The following is a 9,107-nucleotide window of genomic DNA, read 5'->3' as shown; positions in this document are numbered from 1 at the left end:
CGGTAAACAGTTGGGTCTGTGCTGTAATTAATTCAGTGTCTCTTTTAATCAAACTGAAAGGGAATCGGGCAGCGGCTTGCGGAGCCGTGACATCACCCCCAAAATCGGCCAGAGCCAATCAGCGTCATCACTCCGGGGACACGTGGGCGAGTCTCCTTAAAAAAAAAACACAACACAACGAAAAAAAAAGGAACAACAACAAAAAAAAACCCAGACCCAAAGTAAAAGTGACACAAGTTCATTTTTTAAAGGAAGGGGGGGAGGAGAAGGCGCGCGCGGACCGGCAGAGAGCTGCCGCCGAGGAGCAGGGAGGCGCTGTCCACGGTGCTGACGGGCCCCCGGAGCGGCGAGGGCGCGGAGAGAGGACCTCCCCGGCCAGGTGGAGCGTCATGAGCCGCTGGCAGCCGCCTCCGCCGCTCTCCGCGGTGCTGATGCCTCCAGGTGCGCTCCGTTCTGCCGGCTGCTAGCGCGGCCCGGGCCCGCAGCTATCCGCGGTGCTGACCTCGCCACCCTCAGCCACCGCTTGCCTGGAAGAAGCGTGCGGTTTGGATTTTTAAAACGCCATTCTTTATTTAGATTCCAACATCCTCGCGTTTCTTCTGTGCCAAGGGGCCCTCGGGCCGTCCGTCTCCCCCTTTGCTCTCCCCAACTTGGCGCGCCCTCCCTCCCATTCCTCCCTGACACTCCCACCACCCCCCCTCGGCTCAGCGGCTCGGCGCGATGCTGCAGAAGACGCACTGAGTCCTTTTGGATCTAATGCGCAGAGGAGGTTGGCCCAGAGCTCCCGGGCTCCCCCAAGGCTGAACTCCGTCCAAGGTGCCCGCAGGCTCCCTGCCCGCCTTCCCCATGCCAGCCCGCAGCTAGGGGCAGGGGCAGCGGCGGCTGGGGTTGGGGGTGGGTGGGGAGCTTTTGGGGAGGACAGGTCGCAGCTTGGCTATGGAAGGCTCCAATGGCTTTGGGATCGACTCCATTCTCTCCCACCGCGCGGGCAGCCCCGCCCTTCCCAAGGGGGACCCCTTGCTTGGGGACTGCCGTTCGCCCCTGGAGCTGAGTCCACGCTCAGAGAGCAGCAGCGACTGCTCTTCGCCAGCCTCTCCAGGAAGGGACTGTCTGGAGACGGGCACCCCACGGCCTGGTGGGGCATCCGGCCCAGGTTTGGACTCCCACCTGCAGCCCGGGCAGCTCTCAGCCCCGGCCCAGTCGCGCACCGTCACCTCCTCCTTTCTGATCAGGGACATCCTTGCCGACTGCAAACCACTCGCGGCCTGCGCACCCTACTCTAGCAGCGGGCAGCCGGCAGCCCCTGAGCCTGGGGGCCGCCTTGCGGCCAAGGCCGGGGAGGACTTTAGAGACAAGCTGGACAAAAGTGGCAGCAACGCCTCATCGGACTCTGAGTATAAAGGTAAGAAAGCAGGAGGTGAAAACTTGGGGGGATGCTATGTATCTAAAAACTGGCATTTAAAACGAGTACACATGGCAGGACAGGCACTCACTCACCTGGGGGAACATTTCAGCCAGTCCTGTGGTTATGCCTTTCAGTAACAAAGAATCTGGTGGACAGAGTTGGGGGCAGGGGAGGGATACTGTGTGCCCGAGGGGAGATTTCCCCAAAATGCACTAAGCAAACTTTCTAAACTTCGACTGGGATCCCTGCCCTTTCAGCAGTGCTGCTGGAAAGGAGCAGGTTCCAATCAGGCCAGTGGCTCTCTAGGAAGAAACCTTGCAGAAGCAATGGAAGACTCAAAGGGTTCTGCTTTATAAGAGTGAAAATATAGTAGAAAAATTTCAGCTGGAGCCCTGAGAACAGTCAGAATTTTCTGCCTTTTAATCTACATTTCCAGACAGGAAGAGAAAATGGGTTTTTCCTCCCAACGGGCCCAGTGTGATCCGGGTCCTGTGAGTCATGAAAAGAGGCACTCACTTCAAAGCAGAAACCTCAGCCAGGCAGCTTCCTGGGAGCAGGTCAGGGGGCTAGTGGAGAGGGCAGTACCCTGCACCCCCCCACCAAGGTCTCTCATTGAATTTGATTTTAAGTGCCTTGAGCAACCAACTCCAGGTTTTATGCAAGTTCCAGGGATTCCTGAGTAACCAGCCTTGTCTCCCGCTACACTGGGGTTGTTGCCCCTCCACTTTTCTTTTTACCTCAACGAATCTTTGTTGTCGTTTGCTCCATTTTCATCCCATCTTAACCAAGGAGATGAGATCAGGGTTCAAAGGAAAGGGAGAAGGAAGGAAGGAAGGAAGGAAGGAAGGAAGGAAGGAAGGAGAGAAAGGGAAGAAGAAGAAAAAAGAATTACCTAATTTTGTTTCTGACCCCCTGCCACTACCTCCACTTTGGCTGTTTCTCAAAACCAGAGGCAGAAAGTTCTTTCTAAGGAAGAAGTCAAGGGGCAGAAGGTGAAGAGGAGTATGAGGGCTTCATGGGAGACAGCCCCACGTCCCCATCTAGCAGAACACTCGGAGCGGGCAGAGGCTGTTCAGAGCTCTTTCAAGCATATAATTGATTTCCAGAAATCTTTTCAAGAGACAAAATTTCCCTGTAAGGGCAACTTCTTTATTGTCTTGCCCCCTTCCCCAACACCACCCCCCTCCTGGTGCCGTACCTCCTGATCCCTATTTGGACCAAGTCTTCACAAAATTTTAGGAAAGCTCATTTAACACTCTCCTCCCAACCAAGAATTCGTTTGTGGATATGTCCTAACTCCAAACCGAAATTCATTGGTCCGACTGCACATCCCATTTTCTTGATTTCCCCCACACAAATGGCCGGGCCTCCTTCAGCCAGGCTGTGCCGACCATGCCGGGAAAGTAGGCAGGTTGGCAGGTTGAACAGAGCGGCCAGGAGGAGATCTAGAGGTATGCAGGTGCCCACAGGCCGGCATCTGCCCAGTGGCCCTTGCTCCTCCCCCGCGGGGGCCTGCTTAGAAAGGCAAAGAAAACTTGCTCTGGAGAGAGACTGGCATGGGGAAGGGGGAGGAGAAGGAGGGGGAAGTCAATGTAAATATATATTCATAACATCACGGTTATGATTTACCATTTGCAACAAGAACGGCCCCGCTTTAGTTAGAGCAAAGGGCATGAATCTTCCACCGCCCATGCTAATGGCTGGAACTGGCAATGGTAACACAATTTGGTCCTTGCCTCCTTTTATTTCTTTGCCCTCAAGAAGGATTTTGAGGACAGGTTTCGTTTAAGATAATTAGAATATCAATTTTCTTCTCCTGTCTCTGAGGATATCTGATCGGGAGGTGACGAGGGCCGGCTGTCTACATATCGCTTAAATAGGTTTGGAGCGAAGGGGTTAGAAGGTCTTGCCCAACCCCCACCCCAGGTGTTGCTGCCTTTGCCCCTAGTGAAAAAAGGAGCAGGGCCAGGCAGCAAGGCCTTGTCTGGAGCGTTTCTCAAACGTGGAGGTGACTTTTTCAGAGCTCAGAAACAGACACCCTGAGCCAGTCCGTGGAGCATTTAAGCTGATCTACTCTCCAGCCGCCTTCCAAGCTGAGTCATTTCCTTCAAGGAGGGCATGGGGGAAGGTCAGCCTCATCCCAAGTTTCTGCTATCAAAGGCTCCTCAAACAACATTTCTTTGATAATATTTAAAGAAGCCAAAACTCAGCTTTGAAGTAATGTGGTCGGCGACACTAGTGGCTGGATCCAAGGTCCATGGAGAACCCAAACCAGAGTTTTGTTCCCAGCAGGCAGGGTCGGTGGATGGGCCTGGAACTGGGCGACACTGAGATGTAACCTCTAGAACCAGAGTCTGGGAAGCCAGTACCCCCTGGGCTGAGCCTATCCAGGAGGAGGCCAAGGCAGAGCAGGCACAGAACGTGCATTCAAAGCCCACGCTGGAGGGGAAACAGAAGAAAAGCCCCATTAGGTGACCCATTCTTCCTGACACCACAAACTCAACACCTCCCGACCTCCAACGCAGACCTCGTCCCTGAGAAGTGGGGGACTTTCATTAAGTAGCCCAGGCAATTAGGTCAAAAAGTAAGAGTTCTACGATATTAAGTTTGAGATTTGGATGATCGTTTCCTCAAACTTATTTAAACTATCTGTCTGCACAGACAGAACTCAAGTTCCCCCAACCCAACACATCCCCTTCTCCTGATGGTGGCCATGGCCAAATATGGGGAGCCTACACGGCAGGGAGAGCCTGGTGCCAGCCTGGAGGAGGCAGGTGGAAAGCCTTAGCTGGCCGGCCGCTGTTTCTCCTCTGAGCTCTCCTGGCTCACCAGGCTGGATGCCAGGCCCTCCTTGCAGCGAAGCGCTGCCTTTTCAGTTGAAAAGTCTCTATCCCTAGTGGCTCAATTAACCGGATTATTGTTTCCTACAGAGAGAAATCACCTTGCATTCAGCTGAACCCTCTCACTGCAAACGCCAGGCACAATGAAACTCCACCATAAAAGAAAACAGAAAAAAGGGAGTAGGTTGGGGGAAAGCCCCAGTCTGAGCCGCCAATTTTGGGAAATGGTCTAGTTGGTTATATAATTGCTTTAGAGGGAGAAGGAGAGTGAGCATTTAGCTTGTTCGATTAAGTGTTTTCTGTGCAGTCAAAGCCGAACGAAAATGTTTGGGATAAAGAAATCACCCGTGCCAGGTCTATCCTTCGACCTCAGGAGCTGTGCCCCCGGTGCAATTCTGTCCCGACTGTGGGGTGTAAACACACGATGCCACGCAGGTGTAGCAGGGGCCATCGTTAGTGAGCAATGTAATGACAACGAAACGCAGACCTGGGCAATGTGCGCTGCGCCCAAGGGGCAAACGAGTGGCAGAGTCGCTTATTTCTCTAAGTGCTCAGCGCTCGCAGACCCGGCACCTTCTGCCCAGCGCCCTGTGTCGGGAGAAATCATCACTATGAATTCGTATCCATATAGGGCAACGCCAGGCGGGACACAATGATCTGTCCTTCAGGACAAAGAGTGGCTCCGGGGAGAGCAGGTTTTTGTCCCTCCACGCAGGTTTCTCTCCCCAGACCCCAGCCTTCAGCTTCCTCCCTTCCTGTCACGGACGCAGCCGGGGAAATTGGGGCCCAGACGCGGAGCTCACTCCGCCAGAAACCCTGGGTCCCCTCCCCTACTCTGGCAGGCTGGTTCCGGTTCCATCGTCGTGGCTCCGTTTATCCCTCCAGGGAGCGCGGGCGGAGCGCCGAGCGCGGCGCAGGGACTGGAGATCTCCCCAGCTTCGGGTTCTTTCTACTCGGAGCTGCCCGGGGGGTCTCGGCCTCGGGCGCTCCCGCCTCCGTTCTGTTCCCCTCAAGGTTCATGTCCTGTTCCCTGGGCCCCAGAGGTCTCGGCTCCGAGCGGCCCCCGCGAGCTTGGGTGTCGGGGAACCACCGCTGTCGGAAGCTGCGGTTTACACAAACGCCACGGGCAGAAGCGGGAGGGCACTGGCGGCGGCTGCGAGGCCGGGCCCTGACATGCCGCTGTGTCCGCAGTGAAGGAGGAGGGCGACCGCGAGATCTCCAGCTCCAGGGACAGTCCCCCGGTGCGCCTGAAAAAGCCACGAAAGGCACGCACGGCCTTCACCGACCATCAGCTGGCGCAGCTGGAGCGCAGCTTCGAGCGGCAGAAGTACCTGAGCGTGCAGGACCGCATGGAACTCGCCGCCTCGCTCAACCTCACCGACACGCAGGTCAAGACCTGGTACCAGAACCGCAGGTGAGGCCCGACTGCGGGGGTAGAGGCAGAAAGGGAACTTCCCCTTTCCTCACAGCTCCGGGAGGGGACCAGGAGTCTACAGGTTGCTGCTAAGGGAGGGCTCCTGAGCCTCCCCCATCCTGTAAAAGTGGGAAACTGAGGCCCTAAGGGAGAAGGCCTTGCCCAAAGTCCCCACAGAGATGAGATTAGACTTGGTCTCTAGTGTCCAGTCAGCCCTCCCCCGGATGGGTGGACAGACACACAGGCCACTGAAGATCCAAGCCCTGCCCTGGCTCAGCCGGAGTTGGTGCGGTTCTTCCTGGAGCCGCCACCTGAATCAGCCTGGGTCTTGGAAGCCCCAGGCCCTTGGAGGGGTGACAGTCTTGATGCCCAGGAAGCCTGTGAAGAGGACAGCCAGGCAGTGGCCCTTGGGGTGTTGAAGCCTGGCCCAGACCAGGCAGCTGCCTTAGGGGCCTCTGAGTTTCCGTGAGGCTCTTCAGGTCTCCCCAGACTTTCTGGTCCCAAAACATGAGTGGGGAACTGGCTAAGCCCTTGCTCCTTGGGGACAAGGTGACTGGGAAGTTGGTGTTGGGGCACTAGACTTGAACCTGTTTCCTAATTTCCCTCCCGAACACACTCACCAGACTTAGGTGCACATGTACAAAACACACACACATCCACACACTCAACCCAAACAGTGACACACGGACGCACACATCAATACAACTTGCAGTCACATATGCACTCACACTCAGCCCCACACCCGCACACTCCTAGCAGAGGCAGGAATGGTGCTTTTCATAAACAAGCCTCAGAACACATCGCTCCATTAATAATAAATACTGATTACTGCTCCGGGCATCAATAATTAAGGCCTGTTACAGTAATTACACAATTATGATGATGATTAATAATTCAGGGAGGGAAACAGGGCTGGTGTGGCTGAGCCCACCTTAGTGGACCCTGGCTGGTCCGCCTAGCCTCACCTGGCAGGTGAGCCTGGGCTCCAGGCCTGCCTTCTCCAAACCCCAGGCCTTTGGCTGGCCAAGGCCTCTGGACTTTGGGCCCAGACAGTGGGCAGGGCTCGCACTGCAAGCCCTGGAGGGTGGCAGGTGCAGTCTGCTCCCGCCGGCAGGGCGTGCAAGCCAGCCGGGAGTGCGTCCTCTCCGGTTGCCATTTCAGGCCCGCTCGCTTCTGCTAGCTTGCAGCCTGGCCAGCCTGCAGAGGAATCAACCGCATTCCCTTCCCTGACCAGAGCACCCCCGTCCCCGCAGCCCTCTCCAGGGTGATCCCACCTTCATAAAGAGGCACCTGCAGGGAGGAACCCTCCTACCCAAGGGTTCGTTCTGCGATGTCCTGGGCAGGGTAAGGCGCAGTTAGAGCCGGGCTTTGGGGTCAGACAGCAGGGATTAAAACCCGGGCTCAAAACCCGGGCTCCTTTTTGAAAACTGGCCCAGACGTCAGTTTTCCTCTCTGTAAAACGGAGTAAGAGCCACGGAAGGCTGGTGGAAGATAAAAGGAGAGGATGCATGTAAGGCGTGCGATCGGTGGCACTCGGTTATTTATTAACAAATGAGTATGATCCCTCTTGGACTCCCTTGGCCTCTCTGGGCCAAGCAGTGGGGAGGGGCTGGGGTCCCTGGATGCCCTAGCCCTGATCCCACCATACGCGTTTATTTCGGCCCCCAGGACTAAATGGAAGCGACAGACAGCCGTCGGGTTGGAGCTGCTGGCGGAGGCAGGCAATTACTCAGCGCTCCAGCGGATGTTCCCGTCGCCTTATTTCTACCCGCAGAGTCTGGTTTCCAACCTGGACCCCGGCGCGGCGCTCTACCTGTACCGCGGCCCCAGCGCGCCGCCGCCCGCTCTCCAGAGACCTCTGGTGCCCCGCATCCTCATCCACGGACTCCAGGGCGCCAGCGAGCCGCCCCCGCCGCTGCCTCCGCTGGCCGGCGTCCTCCCACGCGCCGCGCAGCCTCGGTGAGGCGCCCGCCCGCTCCGGGGCCTCTTCCCGGGGGCTCGATGTGGCCCCTTCCTCCCGCCTTTCTGAGGGAGCGGGTTTGACGCCCCTTCCTGGGAGGGGGCCCTGCCCGGCCCTCCCTGGCGCCCCAGCCCAGTGTCTCCCGAAGGGCCAAATGCCAAGTCCACTGAGGCCCGGACCCCGGACTGCGTCTCCCCAGCCCCCTCGGCGTCCTCTCTCGCGGCCGCTCGGTCCGGGAGCCACCCCCACCCGCCGGGTGTACATACGCGTGTCTGCCCCTCCCCGCCCCCAGCCTCTGCCGGCTCCCCTAGGCGCCCCTTTCTCCCCAGGAGCGGGTGCGGCTGATTCCCAGGCTTCACTCTCTCCCACGACCCTTCCACGCTCCAGGTGGAGAACAGCCCCTCTCCCCGCGCCTCTGCCAGGGAGAGAAGGGGAGTGCGGAGCTCCGTCTCCCTACCCCTCGAGCGCCTGGGCCAGCGGCTGAGCTGTACATACCGTGTGCAAAGTGTATATGAAGTTATTTATTCGTGAACCATGAGCCCGTGACCGTGTCCGTGGATTAGTGAGTCTGTGGCCTGTGCCCTCCCCACTCCCAGGCGGGGCAGGAAGGGGCTGAGGGGGCTTGCCCACCCACCCCGACCCCAGTCCCCAGCCTCAGCCCCGGTCCGGGGGCAGCCAGGCCTCTCGGGTTCTCTCTTTTTTTAAATGTCGAAATAAACTTCTTACAAATGACCAGGCGCCTGTCCGCACTCCCGTCGCTTGGTTCACACTCAACCCCTCTCCCATCCCTCTTATGGGGACTCGGTTTCCTTCCATCCTCAATAACGAAACATTTTTATCCCCCTTTTCTTCCCCGGGTGCTGTGGACGCGCGCGGGGGGCCGATGGGACTCGCTGGGGCTGGGGTCTCCCCTCCCCGGCCTCAGTCTTCCCATCTCTACAGCGAGGCCAGCCCGTTCCTCCCCTCCTCCCCCTATGTCTCGGTCTGGTTCCTCGCGGCTCCCAGACGGTCCCGAGGGCCGGGGCGGGGGTCAACGCGGGGCCTCGGTCGGCTGCGGGCCGGGCTGCGGGGCCCGCGCCGAGACGACTCATCTGGCCGCGACGAGGGCCCCGGCAGCTGGTGACCGGCCCGCCGGGCGCGCGCCGACAGATGGGCTCCGAGGCTGCCCCCCCCCCATGACTCCCACCCTCCGCCCCGCGTCCGGCCGCGCTCGGGCTCCCGACGCTCGCGGGCGCCAAGGCGGCTCCGGCCTCCGGGCCTCCCGCACCAGGCAGGACTCCGCGCGCCTTCGCTGCGAACCAGAGGCCACATCGGGTAAAGCCCCACTCCCACATCTTCTCACCTCCCCTTTACCCCGGGAGGAGGTTGGAAATGAGACCCGGAGGGGAGCCAAATCTCAGCGTCTGCCTCATCTCTTCTGGCTGCCCCAGACCGCAGCTCTAGCATCTCAGGGGAGAGGGGTTTAAGTCCCGAGTCAGACTCGAGGCT

At 58.5% G+C, this 9,107-nt stretch overlaps 1 protein-coding gene across 1 annotated transcript; it reads left to right on the top strand.

Moving 5' to 3' along the window:
* The first annotated feature begins 744 nt into the window (after positions 1–744).
* Positions 745–8,365, top strand: BARHL1 (BarH like homeobox 1). Its single transcript, XM_023188965.2, has 3 exons — positions 745–1,402; positions 5,437–5,659; positions 7,328–8,365. The coding sequence occupies exons 1-3, from the start codon at positions 937–939 to the stop codon at positions 7,620–7,622; spliced, it is 984 nt and encodes a 327-aa protein (XP_023044733.1). The 5' UTR covers positions 745–936; the 3' UTR covers positions 7,623–8,365.
* Positions 8,366–9,107: the final 742 nt, after the last annotated feature.

This window comes from Piliocolobus tephrosceles, chromosome 14, assembly GCF_002776525.5.
Source record: "Piliocolobus tephrosceles isolate RC106 chromosome 14, ASM277652v3, whole genome shotgun sequence".
Taxonomy (NCBI): Eukaryota; Metazoa; Chordata; class Mammalia; order Primates; family Cercopithecidae; genus Piliocolobus; species Piliocolobus tephrosceles.
Note: the sequence above shows the minus strand (reverse complement) of the source record. Positions and strands in the feature narration are given on the sequence as shown.

What these genes read in the sequence shown, in the direction of transcription:
- BARHL1 (XM_023188965.2), top strand. Translation starts at nt 937, where the DNA reads ATGGAAGGCTCCAATGGCTTTGGGATCGACTCCATTCTCTCCCACCGC. An exon ending in ATCGGACTCTGAGTATAAAG is followed by an intron (nt 1,403 to 5,436) that starts GTAAGAAAGCAG and finishes CTGTGTCCGCAG; the next exon opens with TGAAGGAGGAGGGCGACCGC. An exon ending in ACCTGGTACCAGAACCGCAG is followed by an intron (nt 5,660 to 7,327) that starts GTGAGGCCCGAC and finishes TTCGGCCCCCAG; the next exon opens with GACTAAATGGAAGCGACAGA.